Genomic DNA, 25,398 nt, shown 5'->3' with positions numbered 1-25,398 from the left:
CTAACTGCGCATGCTCATTGCAAAATGATAACATGGCGGCGGTGAATAATCTCATGTTTTAGAATTAAAAATTGATTAAATTTGGCCAAGATATTTATGCTCCCGTCAAAAATTTACAAAATATAACAATAACTTTAAAAGAGTGAAGGAATAATATATTTCATCTCAAGATTTGAGTTCGATGTTGCAACTCTAGGCCTGTGTTTATCAATGTTGTGTTCCGTCATGTGCTTGACGAGAAGGTAAGCGAGTTGATTGGTGACAACTCCGTGGACTTTATCAGATGCTAGGCCTGGATGGTAGTGCCACAATAAGATCGATTTTGATCAGAGAAAATGGGCCGTGACCGTGAACACCACAGGTCCAGTAGGAAGAAAAGTAAGAAAAGAAGTAAACAGGAGTCTAAATCAGGTTCATCAACAAGTACTAAATTGAATATTGCAAGTTTGCAGCATAAATTAAAATCTTTGAATAACACTCAGGACAGTGTCCAATCTGTATCTTTATGGATTATTCATCACAAACACCATGCTAAGGATATTGCATCCAGTTGGCTTGAAGAAGTTAAACAGAGTGAGTATTTGTGGTCATTAATTATTATATTTTAAGGCCTTTATATAGGCCTAGTTATTAAGTATGTTTTAAAAAGGTATGTTTTATTTATTGTAATATATTTGTTCATAAATGAAGTTCATTATTAATATTTGTGAAGGATATATCTGATATTTTAGTTTTTTCCTAATTAAAAATGTATAATTAAAGCCCCATTCCCTACGTTTTTTAGATCTAATTTAAGATCACAAACTATATTTAATGTAAAAATAATACTATATGGTCCTATTGCGATAACTTTTTTCGTCTTTAAACGGTTAAAAATGTGAAAAATAAATCGATTCTAATAATTATAGCGGCCCGCTATAAATCCCAAAATGCATTGCGCGCGGATTGATATTTTTGTTTTTCACCTGTAATTCGCCCACTTTTCGATCGATCGTGAAGCCAAAACAAATGGAAGACTCCTAACTTTTCAGCGAAAATACCGGATTTTCCCCAATTTGTATCAACGGAGTTTGGCAAAAATAGAAAGACAATTAATGCAGCAACTATACAACGTCAGGCTAGGTATATAGCTAGCGTACGATGTTCGTACGTTATCGATGTTTACCAGCTAGGCCTACAAAACTAAGCCTAGCTAGGCTAGGCCTAAGACCGTCCACGAGAGGTCGATCGCCGCGAGCTACTTAGGTAGTGCATTGTTTCTCACTTTTTATCATAATTCACCATAAAACGTACATTTAAGACAAGGAATGACATGGTTTAATGTTTTTAAAGTGATATATATGTATTATTTTCCAAAAAACGTCCAAAATTGCAGGGAAGGGGTCTTTAATAAAATATTAAAAAAATACAATAAGGCCTAGTTAGCAGTCATATTAATAGGTTGTAATAATTAAAAATAATAAGTGGTTAATTATTTATTGTCTCTAATAATAGTAATAACATTCTCTAATAAACATTAATTAGATTGCCTCTATATCTTGCATAGTGCATAATTGGCGACCTTTAATTAGTAACGAGGGTGAATATTAATTTTGTGTGGTTGATTGTCCTACCATTTATTATGAAAGCTAGATGCAAAACTATGCTTGAATTTAACGGTTTCAAAAACCACCGTACTGTACATCTAGACCTAGATACTAGTGTACATTAATATGTTGGTATTTAAACAAGATTCTAATAATCTTGTAATTGTATAATACATTTCTATAAAAACATAACACATTACATACAGTACTTTTTTTAAACCACCGCGGAAGCTGTTAAATTTACTTTAAAATTAATATTCTATGATAAACAATACGAATTAAATTTTCCAATAAACCTTGTGTTTAAACTATGTACGATTGCGATTTAAAACCAACATTCCAAAAATGGTATAGTCTGTTGCGGGGACAGATGATACTTATTAATGGGTACAGCAGTATGCGATAATATTTGTAACCATTCCCTTCAGCCCAATTCAAAATGTTAAATTTTTACTTTTGAATACTTTCATTTTTTCTAATCAAGATATGATAAATTCAAAATTTAGTTTGTAATAGATGAAAATACAATAATAAAATACTACAGTAAGTTAGTGACTATTGTTTGTAATAACAACAATGTTTAATATCTGTACTACTGTAGTTTTTTATCTGTTTTTATATAATACCTGCTGGTACTTCTTGTTATTTAAGCCTGGTTTCCATAAAATCGCTACACGACAGAGCGTAGCGATTCTATGGAAACGCTAGAATTTATCGGGGATCTAGTACGCGAGTGCTAAATATTCTTTGGTACGCGTATTACGATTCATCGCCGACAAAATCGGCAAAGTTGAACATGGTTGAACTTTGCCGATTTATCTGTTTTTATATATTAATACCTGCTGGTACTTCTTGTTATTTACTGTATTGGAGGATTGTAGGTCATGTGACTCACATGATATTCAATATATATATACTTTCAAAAAATTATTGGTGTGATTTATTATTTATTTTGTACTCTTATCACAAATGTAATTAAGGTTTCTGTTAATATATTTTTGTTCTCTAATTTGTTATTTTAAAAATTTGTTATTTTTAAAATTTGTTATTTTTAAATGTGTAATGTACTACTGTTAGTTGATCACGGCCTTGTAAGGTAACACAAGGTGACACAAGCTTTTCCGTGTTAAAATAAAGTATTTATTATTATTATTATTATACTCCATTGAACCCATGCAACATCAAAAGTGCATTTTTCGTTAATGTATGCAAGTGAAATTTGTATTACAGTACTGTATTACATTTGTTAAGCATTCACAACCTTCAAATGACAACATTTTCGGGAAATTTAGGAAAAATATTCTATAATGATGATGAGTATTCTATTTTCACCGTCTTTGTGCAAATATTTGTACCAAGCATTCAGGAATACAAAATAGATTCCATAATAGTTTTTACCCATCTGCCATTAGAGTTAGAGAATTATGTATGTTACGGTTTTTTTCTTTTCTATTTAATTATATTTTATTGTGCTATACTACTGTATAGTCTTGGAACAATTTATACCGTATTTATGCAAATGATCAAAATGGAATTAAATTGTATAAATATTAATACATTATTAAATTCATTATTAATATATTTTCTGTATTGCTTTAATTAAATGTAGAAATTCAAAAATAAGTCAATTAAAAGGGAATGTAGTTTTGCTAGAAGATGTAACAGTACTATTGTTTCTTGTCAATTGCAAAGGTGGTAAACTAGAAATATGCTAAATAAACACTATTTTCTTATATTAGGGATTTAAAGAAAAACCAGATTTTCTTGAAAAATATGTTATACCATGGAACTATAATAGTAGTTGTTTATGAAATACCAAGTTATGATAAAGTTTACTATCAAAGGATCATTCTGTTTTTTGTACAATTGCCAGTTTTAATAGTGTATGTTTCTGTGGCAACTACAAATAAAATTGACAATTATCTTTATAAAACACTTGAATATACAGTATACTATATTAACTCCGGGTTTTGAGATGTGGTTGTAGAATTCGGTTTAACTTTAATTTTTCTCTAGATTGTTGTATTGCTGTATGTAGTCTCGTGCCTAGCTTAAATTGTAATATGGTTTGGTAATTACAATACAGTTAATCACTTGAATTGTCTCACCATTGTGTCTACTTCTTGTTCCACTAAATAATTCACTATCTTGAATGGTTAATCAACTTGTTTTTCTGTTATTTCAATCATATTCACCAGTCAAATAAATTATTAAAATTCATTCTTTGCACAATTAGTGTGTTTTAGTAGGTTTTGTAGTAGTGTCACACTTTACCTGTTTTTAAGAAGGATAATATTCTTTTATTTATGCATGGATTAATAAAAAAAAATTAAATGATGCTATAGCTACAATACCAGACCAATCCTTGCGATTTCTTAAGGAGCCTCTCCAAAATTGTCATCCAATCTCCCAATTTCCTGACTATTAATACTGTACAATCCCTCGAAATTTAGGTTTAAGACATTTTTCAAACCCATGTCTACTGTCTGAATTCTGTTTTTGGAATAATAATAATAATAACTTCCGATTAAAATGGGTCAAACTCCAGTAAAATCAGTTGAAACACATTAAATTTGTTGATAAATTGTTAAGTTGGAGGATTGGAACGTCTGACAAATAAAGGAGGCAGATGCTAAAAGAAATCTTGGAATATACAAATCTGGAAAGTTTGTTAAAATTGAAAAAAAAACTTATTTAGATAAAAAAAAATTGTGAGATTTGTAGAATAAAAAATACATACAATAAAAAAAAAACAGAAGAAAAACCAACTCATATTTGCTGCCATCTATTTACAGTAGTAAAGTTGGTTATTGGTTTTTAAAATTTGAAAATGGATTCTTTTTTTTTATTTTGTCGCAAAATACAATACATTACAAAATATTAAGTTCGATCAACTAAATCAAATATATTGACAAACTATAGTAAGAAGAACAATAATAAAATAATTGATTTTCTATTTTTAGCTGGTACTTCAAAACGACTGACTCTTATGTACCTTGCGAATGATGTAATCCAGAATAGTAAGAGGAAAGGAATTGACACGTTTGTAGAAGCCTTTGCAGATGCCATTACTAAGGCTGTTACTTTTTGCAGGTATAGTATAAACAATGATGCAATGTTTATATTTAATTTGATTGTCAATGTAGTAAAATGTTTTATGCTTTGTGCAATAGTTTTTGATACATCATTTTTTTTCCTTTCAGTATTTTTCACATTTCAATACGCCAGTTTGGAGTTGTGTTCCCTTCTAAGTTGTGCACCAACTGCGTTGCAGCATTTTGCGTGTATCAACGCGAGAACTTTCTATTCTATGATCTTCCTCGATTCTTGTATACCAAAATTTAAGACTTTTACCAAGAAATTATTCATTTAATTCCCAATGCCATTGACAATGCCATTGACAATATAGTCAATCCTAGGCCCTACATGTACTAAATAATGTTTTTGAACAGATATATTATGGCGACCATTTTGAGCAGTCTCTTCCCTGTTTGCATCAATTCATAATTATACAGTAACCGTCTACACTATTAAACTAATTTGGAAAAAAAAGTGTGATGTGCTATTTTTTTTTTGTCACATACTGTAAAATTTGATAATGTAGACAATGCTTTAATTATGTCTATGGTATATGACCATCAAGCACTGTTCTATTAATTTATCATATAAACATTTCCAGCTCTTTTCTACCGTATGTTAATTGTGAAATTGTCTTATATTTTGTTAGAGACGACAGTATAAGAAAAAGCATAGAGAGGCTGTTTAAGATTTGGGAACAACGTAATGTCTATGAAAGTGAGGTGGTTGAGAAGTTTCAGGATGCAATTTGTAAGAAAAAATATCTCCGAGATGGAGAGAATATTATTATATAAACTTTGATTATTATTTTATTTTCTTTATTTTGTTCTATACTTTGGTCTTTGTAGAATACAGATAGATGCTAGAAGGAAAGTTTATTTTCAAATTAAAACTATTACCAAATAACTTTGAATTTATTTTTTTACAATGAAATAATTAGTGACTACAGCCTTATATATATATACACTGTACAGGCTTATTAGTTATTTACAGTACCAGGTAATTTGGTTTTGTAGGATAATTATCACTAACTTTGGGGAGCCAACTTACCCGAGTAAATAAAGTCTAAGCACCTGTTCAGACATACAGAGTTATGTTTTCGCAGCGTACAAGGTCTGAAGGTCTTACGACACTGATCTTTCGTTCGTTATGACAGCTCATGGTACAAGATTAGTGAACAACGGATACCATACGAAAGTCAAGCATCAACGATTTGGACCTCCAACCAATCAAATTTACTCCTGCAGATGTTCACCCAAATCGGTGACACTTCTGTTCTAATGAAAACACTTTGCTGTTACAACGCTATTATAATATGACATTGCTTACGTTACGAAAGCATAACTCTATGTATCTGAAAATACCCTTAATCTGAACAGCTGTTCGTTGGGCTGCAGACCTATATATTGTGGACTTAGAACATAATACTAAAATTTTCATTTTGTAAATTGTTCATCCTCAGCTACAGAAACAGATGCCATTGCAAAGGCAAACACTCAAATTCTGGCTGAATACAAGGTATTTATTTATTTTACTTTAATTATTATGTATATTCTTGCTAACAGACAAATAAACCAGGGTGATTGCATAACATTCTTGGTGGAGGTAATAAGATTGGTAGAAGACTTTGATGGTATCCTCACCCTCTTCCTCTTAGCACATGCTTTAAAGCTCTGTCTACACTATCAAACTAGTTTGACAGAAAAATTGTGATGTGGCCAATATGGTAGTGATATGCCCAAATATGATAGTGATATGACATCATCATGTCCATATATGGGCACATCACATTTTTTGTCACATAAAGTTTGATAGTGTAGACAAGGCTTTACATTTGTACAGTACCAGGCACATTTAAAAGGAGCGTCCAAAACACAGTACAATTTACTCATATAGAACATTAAGAAAAAATAAAATGAATGTTTTAGACTATACAATTTGTTTTTATTCATGCAGCCGGATGAATTACCAGACAGTATGGAGCAATTAGTAGTATTTGAAGGGGAAGTGGACTTGAAGAGAAAACAACTATCAAGTTTAAATGTTGATGTTACTAGTACAGAAGCAATAATGCAATTAAAAGGTAAAAGACAACAACAACAGTGTTACACCTTGACTAAGCATGTACAGTAGTACAAGGAAATATACAAAATTCCATACAGTATAACTGCCTAGACAGTTTTACATCACTGGGTATAAGTCATTTATAGAGTCGATAACACCTGTTATACCAACTCCACTCCCTTTTCCTAATTTATCGGAAGCAAATAGGGCAAAGGCATTTTTAAAATCGGATGCCGATGAATTGCCTAGAATGCCAGGGTTTTATGATTACCTACAGGTAGAAATCATTTTTAGAGTCCAGTTCACCAATAACAGTGTTAGGCAAACCATACTTGCACCAGTAAATAAACAACTGCTCTTCCTGTTTAGAATTCCATGTACAGTAGACTAAAACACATATTTCCCCTCCCGTCAGTTTTTATCAAACAAATCCGCTGCCTATGCCTATAATAACCCTAATTATAATGGCTTATTGTCACCAATGTATTTTTCACCTATTTCTTTACCCAAATTGTAGTTTAGCAATCATCATTGTCATCATCAATAATAATAATAGTTCATTCTTATATAGCGCATAAGCAAGCTCTCAATGCGCTGCACATTATTACCCCGGTCATTTTGGATCATGCACGTATGGAAACATACTCCCATAATAATGCAGCTAGTAATCAGTCGTGTCTTGATCTAACCGGTACCCATTGTATACACAGAGGCAAATGTAAGTAAAGCGTCTAGCAATGCGGTGAGAGTCAGATTAGGACAACAATCTCACGATCAGTAATCCAATGTCCAACATATGCCCTCAATTATAATATGATAATTAAAATATAAATAAATAAATATAATGCAAAACATTTTCTCGGCAGATCGCGCTGGTGGCAAACGGTTTTCAAAACATTTTGAAGATGCAACAAATAAGCTTGATCATTACGTGCAGTCCCTAGGCAAAGAAGTTGAGATGAGACAAACACTTCTAGAATTACTAGAAAAAAGTGTTATATTTTATGAAGCTCAGTTTGGTGAAGCTAAAATAGTTGCTAATGTAAGTAAAGCTATGTCTACACTATCAAACTGTATGTGACAAAAAATGTGATGTGCCCATATATAGACATGATGATGTCATACCACAATATTTGGGCATATCACTACCATATTTGGGCACATCACACTTTTTTTGTCAAACTTTTTTGATAGTGTAGACAGAACTTAACATTTGTATCAAGAGGCTTAGGTGTTGATTCTTCTAATACTCTAAATATTATTTTTTTTTTGGAACTTGAAAAACATTTATCATGTATTCAAAAATATTTTCATCCGGTTTTATATTAATTATCTTCATGTTTAAACCAGTAATTAAATATGTACGTGTGCGACGTTTCGACAACAAGTCAATGACTGCTTTACTAGTTCTGAATCCAAAGAACTTCAGAAAAACGCAGACTAAGTTTGCCAATAGGAGGTACTGCTCTATAACTAGCAAAGCTACTCCTAGCAAACCACTAACATCCAGTCATTGCAAGATAAAGTCTTGATGAAGACACGTACGTATTTAATTACTGGTTTAACATAAAGAATTGTATACAGATTTATCATTTATGATTTTTATTTATTCCAGGCTTATAAGAATTTCGGAACAAGGGTTGGTAACTTAAAGAAACGTTTAGACGAATATCGCAAGTTAATACCTGATGATTCACTAAGTCCGCTTCCGTCACCGACATCTGATGCCCCATCACCTGGTATAGTATTTGTGTTGTTTCAATGCTATGCATAATCACAGAAACATATCAGTCTATATCACTGCATTTATACTGTTTTACTGCATTATAAAGTACACCAACATTAGATGTGCGTACTATAGTGTAAATGTTGTAGCCAATGAGGGGCGATTCTACTCATATATCATATATAGTACTGATTTATTAAGTATTTACTTATCAATTGTCTGTCCAATTGTAAGCGTAAATGTGGCTAACTTGCGCAACTGATGTATTGGTATTTTACATTATCCCTTAGTATAATATAAACAGTAGCTTAATTTCTAGGTTGCAGTTGTTCATTTCAAAGAATGAATATTTTAGCAGCGGGTTCAAAATATGCATAGTAAAGGTAGGTGAAACAATGAAGAAATCCCATCTAAAAGTACTAATTCTTCCTGTTTTATGTTTTGATAAATTTCCCTTTTACGCCCGAGTGATTAGCTCCAACATGACCACTGTATGTGTCACCAATGTACACTAAAGGCGCAAGAGATAAATGCATTATCTTGTTTTTTTACAGGTGCTACACCTCCAAGGGATCCAAACCAAGACACAACAGAATTAGAAGATATGGAGATGTCTGATGATGATGGTGAATCTAAAAATATTGGATCCGTTGTTGGTATGTATCTTTTATAAACTTTATTAGTGTATGGTTTTGACAATATTTCAAAGATTATTTTCAGATGTAGCTACACACTAATTAGGATGGGGTTAAAAGTTTAAGCCTGTTCCCACTAGGACGCAATGCAGGGACATAAGGGCAACACAAGTAATTTGATCAATCACAAAAAATTGATTATCCAAACTGTTGCTTGTAATTAGTCAACTTGCTTGCATTGTGTGTTCTAGTGCGAACCAAGTTTTAGGGTTGTTATTCCGTTACTAGAAGCTGACAAGTAAGCTTGGTAAAAAGATATTATATATCATTATAACATATAGTACATTGTATTATATTAACGTATGTGTGTCGGTTATATTGAAGAACAGTTACAAATGTACATTTAGAATAGAAACACAGTCAGACAACCAAGCCATAGGAAACTGAAATAAATAATATACATCTTGTTTATACTAGTTTACATGATTTCTTTTTAAAGGGTCATTTATGTCATACTATTTCTGATAGTTTAATATTTACTTATTGTTTATACAGCAGCCTCATCCAGACCAACAAAGAAGACGTCTAAGAAAGCAGCACCTTTAAAATTGCCTGGACCTCCCACCATTGGACAACCAATTGCAACCATTGCTGGTAATCATTATCAATATATACTATTTACTGTTAAAGCTTCGACCTTGCATATGTTATATGGACATGGTTTCACTTAAAAAGTTGGTACTGATTGGTGTAGGCAGGGGCGGATTTAGGCGGGGACTAAACAGGCTTTAGCCCCCCTAAAATCTTTTGTCTTTTTTAAAATAAAATAATGACTAATTTTATTTTTCTGCAACCTGACGGATTGTTTTATTATTTATGAAATATTTAGCGAACCCCCCAAACACAAGTCTATAACGCTGGAATCGCCCCTTAAAGCTGGAATCGCCCCTTAAAGCTGGAATCGCCCCTTAAAGCTGGAATCGCCCCTTAAAGCTGGAATCGCCCCTTAAAGCTGGAATCGCCCCTTAAAGCTGGAATCGCCCCTTAAAGCTGGAATCGCCCCTTAAAGCTGGAATCGCCCCTTAAATAAGGAGTTTTCCTTTTGCGACTTTTCAATGGGACGTGTTTCCTCGCTCCATTTCTTGAGACAGTTTTGCCTGACTCTAGGTCCAGAAACTGGCCTAAGAAAGTACAGAAGAGTTTCAATTTATGTCATACTGTAATATTAACAGTAATATTGTTTGTATTTTTTTGAAGGTCAAGTTGGGAAGTATGCCGATGATGCACCAGCATCCTATTCGCCAGAATCAAATGGTTCCGCTCCTTCACCAGAAGGCACTCCAGAAGGATTAAACATTTCCCCTATTACAAACAGTCAATCTGACACTTACAACACAGTCCAACCTTCATACCAGGCTACAGCCCAAAATCTTTTACCCCCACTTCCCCCTTCTCCATTCCCTCAACCTGTACCACCTGTACATGATACAAGTTCCAATTTTCCACCCGTTTCATTTCCGACAGAGACAAACACCTCAACATACAGCAGCATGTACACAGAATCAACACAGCAGTATTCGACTACATATGCGCCATCAGCCCCTCCACAAATACCGCAACCAGTACCTTCACAGATACCGCCACCAGTCAGTACCCCTCAAACTAATGCTCCATTTACTTCTAATGCGTATTTCCAAAATGCTACAACCACAGACGCAAGTTATACTGCTACATCTATTGGTACATCAGCACAGCCAACATCGTCTGGTGTATATTCGCAAAACTACGCACCAGCAGTGTACACTGCTCCTCCGTTCTATGGACAACAAAACAGTCAGGAGGCAAATTATTCAACAATACCGACATCATCAAACAATGCGCAGTATAATCCTCCGCCTTCACCAGATCTATATTCTCCAACCAAGCAGACAGTTCAGCCATCAGCCTACTCAGCACTCAATTCATATGACCTAACAGTGCCGCCGCCCAATTTTGCGGCAAATTACCCCCCATCTGTCCCTCCTCCCATGCCACAGAATGATTACAAGCCATCGTCAGGCGTTAATTATTCAGACCCGCAACAAGAGTATCAGACGCCAAGTTTTCCAAGTGAAAGCTATGATAATAGTTATACCAGTGACAGTTACAAACCATACGTTAACCAAAGGACTTCGTATGAAGGTAACAGTAAGGAGTACTCACAGCCTAGCTACAGTGCCCCAGATGAGTACAACACAGTTGAAGATGAAGCAGAAGATAAAGAATTAATGCAGCAAGCTAAAACAAATCCAATTGGGTTCTTAACCAGGATTATAACGGCATCAAAGCAACCTCGTAATGTACAAAGACCAAATCTGCTCAGCAACCTAACGGCTCTAAAGACTGTTCCAACTGTTGATGATCAAACATTCAAATCAAAATCTGAAATGGAAGAAAAGCTTCAAAGAAATGATGTAGATCAAGCTAGTGAAGGTACAGACGATCAACAAATGACAACCGACTCCTCAAAAGACGTTGAATTATCAAAACCTCGCTCAATATTGAAAAGACGACAAGCTCCAGATGCTAACAACATTGATGATGTAGAACCACCAAAAAGGGAGAAGTTGCCAGAAACTAAAATTAAATCATCTCATTCCATAGCCCTTGGCGCATTTTTGTCTTCACTGAAACAAGATGATGATGAAGATGACGAAGAAGATGACAGTGTGGTCAAGTGTGAAAAAGATAAACCTGAGAGTGTTCAAGAATCTGTACCTGAGGAGGACATAACCACTCAGCCCCCCACAGTTACTGTAGCTTCACCTGTTACTCCACAACCAATCATGTCTATTGCTAACACAATGAAAACTGAGAAAATATCAACTATTACAACTATAGGTAGTGCTGGTCCACCACCCGGGCCACCGCCTGGGCCTCCGCCACCAAATGCAAAACGAGCTGGCCCACCACCTGGTACACCTCCATCTAATGTAAAGATTGTCCCGCTTTTAGATCTCCCAAGCCCAGTTAAGTCAATAGTTTCTGTAGTTAAACAGCCAGTCAGAAATGCTATACCAGTACTCGGTGCTCCTGCTCCTGCTAAACCAGCTTTGAAGCGCAGACTAAGTTCAGTTGTTGTTCCCGCTAAAAATTACACTGAAGAATCTAATGAATGGGATGATTATAGAGAAGAGCATCACTCGTACGATTCCTTGGATCATGACCACTATAGAGGGCACTATGACGATTACAGACCGCGTCGACGTATGGATGTACCGGATTATCACCATAGGCCTCCTCCACCATATGCTGGTTCACGCTATGAGGATAGCCGATATGAAGAGCACCGATACCAAGACCATCCGTACAGGTATCAAAGAGGGCACCCATATCACGAATATGGACCACCACCACCGCGTCGGCTTCCAGAACGCCGCCCACTGATGCGAGGTGGTTACCCTCCTCACTTTCGTTTTTAGTCTTAGAAATATTGTTAAAAATGAATGTTGGTTAGAATTTCATTCAAAGGGTAAATTTGTGACTGACTATTAAGTGTAAATATAGCAAAACAATAGCATGGACTAAGCTGATTACTTTTTTAAAATACTTATGAAATCATGATCTATTGACATCTTTAGGTTTCATTGTTTTTTCGGCTAAAAAATCAATGTAAATTAATTCAATATTTGTAAACACTTTTTTTTTAATCCATATTTGTTTATTGTAAATTAATGCCATTTTCACCAGAATAAAAACATGCTTAATACTGTAGTTAAGTTAATATGCATAATTGTTTGTACAAATTCAATGATCCATGTTTTATGTTTATTTGAAATGTATATGTATTAAACTCCATAAACCGACAAGGTACGAAACCTGATTTCTCTTGATGTATAATATAGCATGCACAGAGTAGACCTACTATTACCAAGTTACCTATGTTTTCGGTGCAAGGTATACCGTGCTCTATGAAGAAAAATATGAGTTTCCTATGTTGTTGGTATAAGGTCTTTAATACAAATAGTTCCCTCACAGTAAATAAAAGACTGCATTGTATTGTGGTACTTTTTAAAAACTCTGTTTCATAAATATTGTATTTAGATTTGACAACATTTTTGGGTTTTAAAAGTTTTAAGAAAAACTAATTTTGAATAAGATGAGAATGAGAAAATAAGTGAAGTGTAAAAAGTCGCCGTCTCAGCTTGTTGGTTTAGAGGTATTCTCTTTGACTTGTAAAATATAAATGCATTTCTTCGATTATAATTGTTGAAATATATAATTTGTGTTCCCACGACATAATACTTTATTTTCCTATGTTCCATAACTGTGTATAATGCGCTATGTTTTTTTAAAAATGCAAAATGATTCCGTAAGAAAACAGTTTTTGGTCGTTTTAGTTGCTGAGCCTATTTTATTGATACAATTTTCTATTTTGGTTTAGTTGGAATATTGACATTGATTTATTAAGAAAAGGGGACTTTAATGTGAAGTTGAATTAAATGTGTTGAATTCGGCCTGCGTTCAATGTAAAATACATTAAAACGCTTTTCCATTGTTGAGATATGCGTCTTGGCATTGTATTTCTTTCAGACATTTATATTTAATCACTATGAAATGTAGATTTTGATTATTATGTATTTTTTTAAAAGTTTTTATTTCTTTTTACATTCTATTGCTAGTAGTTTTTCACATTTTTTTGTACCATCTTTTTATTTATCCTTAGTACTATATTTTTGTGTACCATCTTCCTACCTCGTACATCTCAACCCCCCTCCCATTTTTATATAAATTTTTTATTTGCATATATGGGTTTGACAGGCACAGTAGGCATCAAGAGTACAATTTCCGAAATTTAATGGCCAATGTTCCCCATTCACACTTAAATTAAAAGGAAAATTTAACAATTCTTTAGTGAACACAATTTAAGTGAAAACCATTAATATTTAGGCCTATTAACCTTATTGAATACTTAGTTTTTAACTTAATAAAAATAAAATTAGGCAAAGGACAAATTTCAAAATTCTATCTAAACTGAACACAAATCTGCAAATCTATTTACTTAATTGAAATCCTTAATGTTCATTTACTTAAGTTAAATTCTTATTTGAATACTTTATTTTCAATGAAAGGAAAATTTAAGAATTCTAAGTGAACACAACTTTATTGACTTTAATTGAGTAAGTAATATAAAAATTAAGCAAAGGGAAACTTTAAGAATTCTATCCAAGGTCTTTTTTGTTTTTCAATCACCTTAATATCTATTAACTTAATTGTAATCCTTAATATTTATTGACTTAGTATTTAAGAAAAATGTGATTAGAATACGACCTTCATTCTCTTTCCTTAATTTTAAACCACATGTTATATTACTTCCTGGTTTTAGAAACCACCATCATATTTAGACAAATAATGCAATACTTAGTTGTTATATTGCCTTGTTTTATTTAAACAAACATACAATACTAGGTCTACGACCTACTGACACGTGCTCCATATGGACAACATTGGTGTTTTCCTCCTCTTCTTTTTTGTTGCTTCCTGGTTTTAGTTAGCAACCAACAATCCTTGTGCTCCACTATTATGGGCAATACAATATACACACTGTTTCCGCATTTCTCGGTTATCTTATTGTTTCATTTAGATGACAATATTCTTTTTTCCTTATTTAATTAATTAATTAATTGATCCATGGATCGTATGTCATTTTTTAACAACACTAGTAGGCCTATCGCCTCTTCCTTCACTATTCGAGCCTGTTTTTCACAAAGCGATATATTTCCGCGAATCGAACATATGAACTCTGATGTTAGGTCGGTATGTCATTTTTTCGTGTCAAAAAGCACAATAGATGAAAATATTTATACGAATTGCGTTCTCGCGACATAAAACATTTGCTTAGTGGACAATACACTTTGAATAAAACTTTTAATAGGTGTGTTTTTCCAATACGTTAACGTCATGTTTTTTGGAAACGTATTTCTTCGTTTTATGTGCATCAACAAACGCAACAGTATGAAGGCCTACAAGAATATTAATTCTGGTTTTTAGTTCGATAATGTTATCATTAATTAATTTCATAGTTATAGCTTTAGTCTGTTTCAATTAAGTTAAAACGGCGAAGAAAAAAAGAAGAAATGTAGGTCTATGGTTAAAAAAAAAGACTCACAGGTACAGTATACCACTCGATCACATTCATAAATTTGATGCCATTATGATAATTGTGCATATCGCAGATGATCGAACAACATTTTAAGGCGAACAGCAATGCGGAATAAATACACCCAAAATAAGTACTATAAGTACCGTACAAGCTTAGTTCCTATTTGAACGCAAGGTGTGACATAGGCGTAACGGGATTGTGAATTGACCAATCACAAGCGACAGTTCGGATGATCCATCGCGACGTGATTGGTCAAATTACTGGCGGTGCGCTTTCGTCCAAAAATAGGAACCGAGTTATATGACTTGCGGACTAGGAATACATCGTCTAACTTTGAATTTATTCGTCGTAATTGTAAAACATAATACTGCATGAACATTCAGATTTTTATACACGCTTGCTACCCCTGAAATTTGGCCTAGATTTTAGTCCTCTTGAGGTTCTACTGTGACGTCGGTTTTCTCGTGCTACATTTTCTGGGCGTATTCACTTCAATTGTAATAGCGTCTTGAGCACTTTTAGTGTATATGTGCGCTATATAAATTGTTATATTATTATATTATATTACAATAGAACCAATGTTGTACTTGAATATTCAAGTAACGTCAACATAGGTAAGCAGAATCAAGGTAACCACTATCACTGATGAAGACAAGTTAGATGACGAGAATAGAGGCCGTTTCTTTATTTTGTTCGCACCAAAGATTCAGTGTATTTTAAATTCTACTTGCCAAATGTTAGAGTAGTGTCGACTAGAGACCACCACCGCTAAAATTAAGTGTCGTGGTGGTCCGTGTTCACGTACGGATTTTGTTTGAGAATCGAATTATTTTCTATTATACGACGAATATTCAGTACAAGTCAAATATTAAAGCGCATCATTAAGCATAATAAGCCTATTCTACAAGTTTTACACACCCTGCTGGCCACGGAAATGAGTTTTCTTTAACCGTTTTAAGTTTACGTGACTGTTGAAAAGTCGGCTTTTGTGAGATAAAGTGTCTTTCTTTATAAATTAACTAAAATAATAGAAAACACTGCAGAATTGATCATAATTTCCCCAGGCACTTGCTAAATATCATGTATTCAGCGGAGTTTCGTTGTCGACTTTGCTGTTTTAAAAATTAACCCTAAGGCCTATCGACTCGAGAGAAGAAGATACCTCGAGTGCATTACACCGGATACTTCGCGGCATTAATAATAACAAATATTTATTGCGACTAGCTAGTTACATCGGAAATTCGTGGGTTTTGCGGGGGGAAGGGGTTGGGTTGATGTAAAAATATAAAATGCGAAGGCTACGATGAAAGACGTTCACAAAAGCATTAAAATTAAAGTAACTCCAGGGATAAAATTTATAAAATATAAACTTTAAATAACCCCACTTTATTATTCGTCAGCGGTAAAGAACAACGCGCATCGTGAAATAATCCCCCTTAAAAAAAATGCCTGGAATTACCCTTTAAGACAATCCAATCTAGTGATGATATCGCGTTGTGTCGCAATTCTGCGTTGAGCAGGGACAGCTACATGTTTTAACCACTTGAGAACCCATGTAGCCTACACCACTTGAGAACCCCTTTACAAACTTAGACGACGAAGAAATGATCAGTGCTTTATAGCAGGATGGCTTTTAGTTTTTGGGTGGCTTTAGTTTAATCAAAATAATAATAAATAAAACACGTTCCATTTATCCAATATAGTAAAAAGCCGTCTGAATGTCGCAATAGGCATATTACACCAGATGCGAGTACCGTGGTAGCCTATATCAATTTCTTTCGGAAAAATGTCATCCATAGGTCTACATTGATTTACTATAGGTAGATTCCCTTATGATACCCCATGGTATTGGCGCGTGTGATAGCAAAAATATGTACTATTTGTAAAACGAACAGCTAAGAGTGGAAAATTTAGATTGGATCAAAGATGGCAGATAATTAATTAATTTAGATGTAGTATTAAAACCCTTCCCAGTGCAATTCCGTTTTTTACTCGTGGTGGATGCGCAAAATGTATAAGTTTGTGTAACGAACAAAGTGCAAACTTTCCTATTTTTACATTCGTCCACGCCACTACACAAGTGATGTAGTTTTAATTACATTATTTATTACTATTTGGTTTTTAGATTAAATTCGAACAAAAAACCCACACTGCATGTGTGCTTTATACCTTTATACACCCCCCCCCCTTTTTTTTTTTTTTCTTAAAACAATCATTTCTTACCATATGTTACCCAAGTATTTGATGCTACTATTCATGTTTGCGTATTCAGAAATATTATAGTAAACAATATATCCATCTCTTTAAGACTAAACGATTTCACAAAGACAAAAACAGTTTTTTTGAGTATTTGGATTAAATCCTGATAAGTCACATGAAAGGACCCTAACAGAAAAAAGCTCCTAATCTTCCTTATAGGCTATTTTGAATATTTTCTATAAATGTATTTTTGTAATGAGTTTATGTAATGTTATAATTTGGTACGTGGCCTATTTTTAAAATGATTTTTCAAATTAATTCAACCAAGCATACCTTCCAATATAAGGGCGTGTATTGAACAAATTTATAATAAATGTGTTTAAAAAAATCTTTTTATAATTATGTTTCCAGAATGTACAGTATGCTCCAACAACTGAAAACCCCTATCGATATTTTAAGTACTAATATACAGGGTGTATATAATTATTATTATGTGTTTATTTGCATTAGGACAGCAATTAAGAAACAGTATTATTTTTTACCTGATATTAAGAATGTTTTATTGTGTTGTCTACACTAAATATATCGTTGTATATATAATATATGTATTTGAAAATAAAGTTTTATTTTTGGAATAAACTGTTTGTGTGCAGCACTAGTGTTCGGTACGGAAACTGGAATAAAGTTGACTTGATAAAACTTTTTTAGAACCGGTCGTGGCAATTTTGCCAAAATATTATAATCTGGAAACATTTTTCACATATTAAATATGTATTGTCCCCCTCAAAAAAATAATTATTGACATTTTTTGTTGTTGAATATTCCATTTTAATGTCACAAAATAGTTATCCACATTTACCAAAAAATCAGATCGAAAAAAATGTATTTACCTTAAGAAAAACTGCAAATTGAAAGCAAAAATTAGTCAAATTGACTGCTAGCCAATGTATTTTTGGTTGAATTTAACCATTTAGTTTGTCATTTTAAAAAGGAAACAATTTTTGTTTTTTTTTTCCACGGAAGTGATTAAATTTATTAAAACTACAAAATAACCTATTCAAAGACTGATTTAATTAATCTTGATTTTTCATGTTTTTGGGGGACAATACATTCAGGACTATGACAGCAACATGAATGACGTGGAACTTTAACAGCAGCGGCTTGACGACAGTACACACAAGATACTTGATAGGCCGCCTTTTGATGTCATTTTGCCGCAAAGGCTTTCGATTTTTTAGATCCGTCTGTCTCTTTTTAGAAAATGAGAGCTGTGCATTAAATGAGGCGGCCATGACATTATTTCTTGTCTAGCTTCTAACATCCCCTGAGCTGCAGCAGTCACCGAAACGTTTCGGGCTGGTCCCTGGTCTGAATTTTATAAATAATTTGTTTGATCGGGATGTAGCACCGTCATTGCTCTCATTAAAAACAAATAATTACGACTCGTTTGTACACGATACAGACGCCACTTTGTGGCTTCCCGCTTCCTTTCAATCTCCTAAATTTTATTTTTGGCGCCCTCAATTTTAGGAATACTTAAGTTATGTCAGAAATATAAATAGAAATGTGTTAAGATTCCGATGCCTAGTCCCTCTATTTGTTTAAATACATATGCAATTGTAATAAATAATTTCCAAAAATTTTTTTAAAAGTGTTACTACATATCTTACAATAATTTCTTAAATTTCAAGACTTGGATTGGTTGAGTTCGCATACTTAAAGTAATCATGGAGAAAAAGCTCAGCTTAACTTACCATACGTACAATGACAACATATACCACAAAACATGGTTTTTTAGTCGAGTCTCACAGAATATTCACAAAATAAAAATAGATGGACCTTCTTTATAATAATGGTGCTTTTTTTTCCTAAAAGATTTAAAGGATGAAGGTATATCGAGAAAAACCCACAATATAATAATTCAAGGTACTGTATATTTATTCATAAACACATCATACAATATCTTTATGTTGAATTCAACAAACATATATAAAATATGCAACAAATATAAAATTTTAACGATCACAGCTCAAAAAACTTATTTTTAAACAGAAAATAAAACATCAAAAGAAAAAAAACAATTACAAAAAAGTTCTCTAAAGCTATGTCTACACGTTTTAGTCTCATAAAGTTTGATAGTGTAGACAGAGCTGATAAGATATTTTAGTTAGGCCTATACTATAATATTCAATGATATTGAAAATATAAAACAATTAAAGAAAAAAAAGATCACAAAACTTAATTATCAATGAACAATTCCTTCCCACAATGTTTAAGATGTCTCTCCTGTGTGCACTCTCATTTGAGCTTTTAAGTGCCCATTCTGTTTGAATTTCTTCCCACAATGTTCACATTCATATGGTGTCTCTCCTGTGTGTATTCTAAAATGTCTTCTCAAATTCCCAATCTGGTTGAATTTCTTTTTACAATGTTCAGATTCATATGGTGTCTCTCCTGTGTGTATTCTCAAATGTCTTCTCAAATTCCCAAAGTTGAATTTCTTTTTACAATGTTCACATTCATATCGTGTCTCTCCTGTGTGTATTCTCAAATGTCTTCCCAAATTCCCAATCAAGTTGAATTTCTTTTTACAATGTTCACATTCATATGGTGTCTCTCCTGTGTGTATTCTCAAATGTCTTCTCAAATTCCCAATCAAGTTGAATTTCTTTTTACAATGTTCACATTCATATGGTGTCTCTCCTGTGTGTATTCTCCGATGTCTTCTCAAACTCCATTTGTACTTGAATTTCTTTCCACAGTTCACATTCATATGGTGTCTCTCCTGTGTGTTATATGTATTCTCAAATGTATTTTCAGATTGCTTTGAAGTTTGAATTTCTTTTTATGTTCACATTCATATGGTGTCTCTCCTGTGTGTATTTTCAAATGTCTTCTCAAATGTCATTTCTGGTTGAATTTCTTTCCACAATGTTCACATTTTTTTTTTTTTTTGTGATAAGTGAGCAAATGCAATTTCCAGTTTATTTGGACAATAAAAGTTATCTGTATCTGTATCTGTATCTGTACATTCATATTATGGTCTCTCTCCTGTGTGTATTTTTAAATGTTTTTTCAGATAGTCATTCTGGTTGAATTTCTTTCAACAATGTTCACAATCATATGGTGTCTCTCCTGTGTGTATTTTCAAATCTTTTTTAAGATTGTCATTCTGGTTGAATTTCTTCTCACAATGTTTACATTCATATGGTGTCTCTTCTGTGTGTACTCTCAGATGTTTTTTAAAATCTTTTTTGAAATCGTCATTCTGGTTGAATTTCTTCCCACAATGTTCACATTCATATGATGTCTCTTCTGTGTGCATTCTCAAATGTTTTTTCAGATTATCAATGTCTTTTAATTTCTTTTCACAATGTTCACATTCATACAAGTGTCTCTCCTGTGTGTATTTTCAAATGTTTTTTTCATATCGTCATTCTGGTTGAATTTCATCCCACAATGTTCACATTCATATGGTGTCTCTCCTGTGTGTATTCTCAAATGTCTTCTCAAACTCCCAATCTGGTTGAATTTCTTCCCACAATGGTCACATTAAAATGGTGTCTCTCCTGTGTGTATTCTCAAATGAGTTTTCAAACTCTCAATCTGGTTACATTTCTTTCCACAATGTTCACATTCATATGGTGTCTCTCCTGTGTGTATTCTCATATGTCTTTTCAAATTCCAATTCTGGTTAAATTTCTTTCCACAATGTTCACATTCAAATGGTGTTTCTCCTGTGTGTATTCTTAAATGAGTTTTCAGACTCTCAATCTGGTTACATTTCTTTCCACAATGTTCACATTCATATGGTGTCTCTCCTGTGTGTATTCTTAAATGAGTTTTCAAACTCTCAATCTGGTTAAATTTCTTCCCACAATGTTCACATTCATATGGTGTCTCTCCTGTGTGTATTCTTAAATGAGTTTTCAAACTCTCAATATGGTTAAATTTCTTCCCACAATGTTCACATTCATATGGTGTCTCTCCTGTGTGTAATGTTTCCTCAAATTACTTTTATCTTTAAATTTCTTTCCACAATGTTCACATTCATATGGTGTCTCTCCTGTGTGTATTCTCAAATGTTTTTTTCAGATCGTCATTCTGGTTGAATTTCATCCCACAATGTTCACATTCATATGGTGTCTCTTCTGTGTGTATTCTCAAATGTTTTTTTCAGATCGTCATTCTGTTTGAATTTCGTCCCACAATGTTCACATTCATATGGTGTCTCTCCTGTGTGTATTCTAAAATGTCTTCCCAAATTCCCAATCTGGTTGAATTTCTTTTTACAATGTTCACATTCATATGGTGTCTCTCCTGTGTGTATTCTCAAATGTCTTCCCAAATTCCCAATCTGGTTGAATTTCTTCCCACAATGTTCACATTCATATGGTTTCTCTCCTGTGTGTATTCTCATATGTTTTTTCAGAACGTCATTCCGGTTGAATTTCTTCCCACAATGTTCACATTCATATGGTTTCTCTCCTGTGTGTATTCTCGTATGTTTTTTCAGATCGTCATTCCAGTTGAATTTCTTCCCACAATGTTCACATTCATATGGTTTCTCTCCTGTGTGTATTCTCAAATGAATTTTCAAACGCCCAATCTGGTTGAATTTCTTCCCACAATGTTCACATTCATATGGTTTCTCTCCTGTGTGTATTCTCAAATGAATTTTCAAATTCCCAATGTGGTTGAATTTCTTCCCACAATGTTCACATTCATATGGTTTCTCTCCTGTGTGTATTCTCATATGTTTTTTCAAACTGTCATTCCGGTTGAATTTCTTCCCACAATGTTCACATTCATATGTTTTCTCTCTGGTGTGTATTTTCAAATGTTTTTTCAGATCATCACTCTGGTTAAACTTCTTTCCACAATGTTCACATTCATATGGTTCGTCTCCTGTGTGTATTCTCATATGTTTTTTCAGATCGTCATTCTGGTTGAATTTCTTCCCACAATGTTCACATTCATATGGTTTCTCTCCTGTGTGTATTCTCATATGTCTTTTCAGATCGTCACTCTGGTTAAACTTCTTTCCACAATGTTCACATTCATATGGTTTCTCTCCTGTGTGCATTCTCAAATGTTTTTTCAGATCATCATTGTCTTTGAATTTCTTCCCACAATTTTCACATTCATATGGTGTCTCTTCTTTGTGTATTCTCATATGTTTTTTCAGATCGTCATTCTGGTTGAATTTCTTCCCACAATGTTCACATTCATATGGTTTCTCTCCTGTGTGTATTCTCATATGTTTTTTCAGATCGTCATTCTGGTTGAATTTCTTTCCACAATGTACACATTCATATGGCGTCTCTTCTGTGTACTCTCCCAAATGTCTGCTCCATCCACTATTTAAATCTAGACAAAGTCTGACAACGTTCACTTGACATCGAAGAAATTTAAACTCTTGGTGTGTTTGAAGTTTATCTCCACAATGTTCACTTTTGTATAAATTCATTATTCACAGATGGCATAAGTACTGTAAGCCTGACTTGCCCCGGCTGTCCACCGCTGGGTATTGGTACACTTTCAAGAAGTCACTGAAAAAAAGAAATTACCCACCATTCATAAAAAAAATCACTGAAATTAAAATTGTGTACAAAATTATATTGTAAATAAAAACATCATTTGAAAGTATAGTTTGAATTTACAGTAGGAGTCTAGGACAAATAACAACTCAAATCAAGTTGATCCAGAATTAAGTAACCCAAATTGTTCCTGGGACGCAGAAATTCAGGCCGGTTTAAACAAGGTAAAATGTCAACCCGGTCGCTGAACCACACGGGTAAAGGGCCCGTCTGCACGGTTCCAGTCTGGCGCTGGCAAAGCCAATGTTTCATTTTTACGCGGCCATGCACATATCGATTGGCGCATAGCCATGTGGAGCATAGTGAAAACGAAACATTGCCGTTCGATTCGCCGAACCAGAACCATGCCGGAACAGGTGTGAAAGGCCCGGCGCTAGTTCCGTTTCGCACCTGTCGTTTATTTTGACTCAAAATTGGTTAAGTAACTTTATCGTGAGTACCACACCTTAGAATTAGGCCTCAAAAATACTTTTACGAAGGAGATCACACAAAAAGTAAAAAACAAATCCTTTAAATTGATGAATTTACAGACGTGTTTCTCGCACATCGGTTCGTGAATTTCGCATAGGCCAGTACTCCATGTTCAATGTTGTTGTTTCTATGGAGCGCCAAAAGAGCAATCATAATAGAGGGCTAAAAACTCAGTAAATTGCGTATATTTAATGCATTTATTGGTGAATATTACGTTCAATTTTATCATATTTTGTCAATGTCAATGCAACAAAAATATTACTGTTGATACTGTACATGGTTTTTGCAGGAACTTTTAGGAATGAAAATTGACATTCATCATCATATTACATGTACTGTAGTCTGTAGGGGTATACCTGATCTAAACAAAATTCCTCTTAGTCTTAGTCTTACTCTTAGGCCTAGGGTTGGTTGCTATTTGAAAACAGCAAATTATTAGCAATAGCAGTAAAATGTTACAGCATTTTTATTGACAAAATATATTAAAATTAAACGTGTATTTCAATAATAAATGCATTAAAAGAAGACGCATTCCACTCAGGTTTTAACCATCTATTGTTGTTGCTCTTTTGGCGCTCCATAGAAACGAAAATATTGAACTTCGAGTATGCTAAATTCGCGAACGGTATGCGAGAAACATGTCTGTAAAATCATCAATTTAAGGATTTATTTGTTACTTTTTATGTGATTCTTCTTCATAAAAGTACTTATGAGGCCCAATTTTAAGGTGTGGTATTCACAATAAGTTGCTTAACAATTTGGAGTCAAAAGGAAGTCGAAATAAAAACAGGTGCGAAACGGAACTAGCGCCAAAGGCCCTTGATGCGCAATGTATTCCGCATCAAGTCAACCTGGAACGAACTTATGTACTTGCGTATTCGCGGTGTAAACAGTCCCGCATATTTTTTTCGGTTGGTTGCTATCCTTGCTCACTATAGTATTTAATTTACATACAATTAAGACTGATTTTTTTTCTTTTTTCACATATTAAATAATTAAATGTATAGTTGTTTGTTTTCGTTATTTTTTTTCAGAAATATTATTTTTCACGAGTAGACACAATTTGTTTGTATTGCCATAAAATGTACAGGTATAGTATGTAGTTGTTTTTTGATAACAGAGAACTATCACTTATGCCATCCTCGTATATAATTAATTTCGTACGGAAAATACATTTAATTGATTATATCATTAGATAGAGTATCATTCTTAGAATTAATTGTCAGTAATATATATAATTTTTTAAATGTTAGGGATATATTTTAAAATAACTATAAATAGATATATAATTACACAAACTCAAGATGTTCTTTTCTGCCTGAAACCTAGGCCGAGGAGGAGGCCTCCTCCTCCTCCTCAGCTCTCTGCTCTCACTTCGTTCGTTTCGCTACCTGATCCGTGCAGGCCTAGGCCTAGGCTAGACTGGATATTATGATTGCAAGCCAAAAAGGTAGATTTAGAAGCATATTTTATTGATTACCCATCATCAGTGTCACCCTTAAACAGATAGTTAAGCTATATTTGTAGGTCATAGCTTATTTCAGACAATATTTTAGCCTCCAAAAAGGGCAGATTAGGCCTAGGCCTAACTAGAGGGCAGGCCTATTTATAGGCTAGCCTAGTCTAGGCCTAGCTAGCTAGCTAGGGCCTAGGCCTAGTTAGGCTAGCATCTCTCTACTCTAGCTAATAGTTTAGGCCTAAAAACTAGGTAGGCCTAGTACTACTAGGCCTACTATCTATGGCTAGCCTTGTCTAGCTAGGCCTAGAAATAGAAAGATCTAGCTTAGAGTAGTAGGCTAGGCTAGGCCCACCTGGTTAGGCCCTACTAGGGAACTGGTAGGCTAGCTAGCTAGGCCTACTTACTAGCTAATAAGTAGCTAGGCCTAGGCTGCCTAAC

The 25,398-nt window shown here is 33.8% G+C and overlaps 2 protein-coding genes across 2 annotated transcripts; one reads left to right on the top strand and one right to left on the bottom strand.

The window, feature by feature from the left end:
• Positions 1-35: 35 nt before the first annotated feature.
• LOC140052057 (uncharacterized) lies at positions 36-13,632 on the top strand. Its single transcript, XM_072097441.1, has 10 exons — positions 36-573; positions 4,550-4,679; positions 5,314-5,414; positions 6,127-6,182; positions 6,621-6,747; positions 7,595-7,770; positions 8,344-8,467; positions 9,009-9,110; positions 9,645-9,743; positions 10,347-13,632. Exons 1-10 carry the CDS (start codon positions 336-338, stop codon positions 12,548-12,550), a joined length of 3,357 nt encoding a protein of 1,118 aa, XP_071953542.1. The 5' UTR covers positions 36-335; the 3' UTR covers positions 12,551-13,632.
• Positions 13,633-18,664: 5,032 nt separating this feature from the next.
• LOC140052472 (uncharacterized) lies at positions 18,665-23,840 on the bottom strand. Its single transcript, XM_072098080.1, has 3 exons — positions 23,476-23,840; positions 22,396-22,982; positions 18,665-18,798 (listed from the first exon to the last, which is right to left on the bottom strand). Exons 2-3 carry the CDS (start codon positions 22,898-22,900, stop codon positions 18,665-18,667), a joined length of 639 nt encoding a protein of 212 aa, XP_071954181.1. The 5' UTR covers positions 22,901-22,982; positions 23,476-23,840.
• Positions 23,841-25,398: the final 1,558 nt, after the last annotated feature.

Source organism: Antedon mediterranea, chromosome 6, assembly GCF_964355755.1.
Source record: "Antedon mediterranea chromosome 6, ecAntMedi1.1, whole genome shotgun sequence".
In the NCBI taxonomy this organism is placed as follows: Eukaryota; Metazoa; Echinodermata; class Crinoidea; order Comatulida; family Antedonidae; genus Antedon; species Antedon mediterranea.
This window is presented reverse-complemented; position numbering and strand designations above follow the sequence as displayed.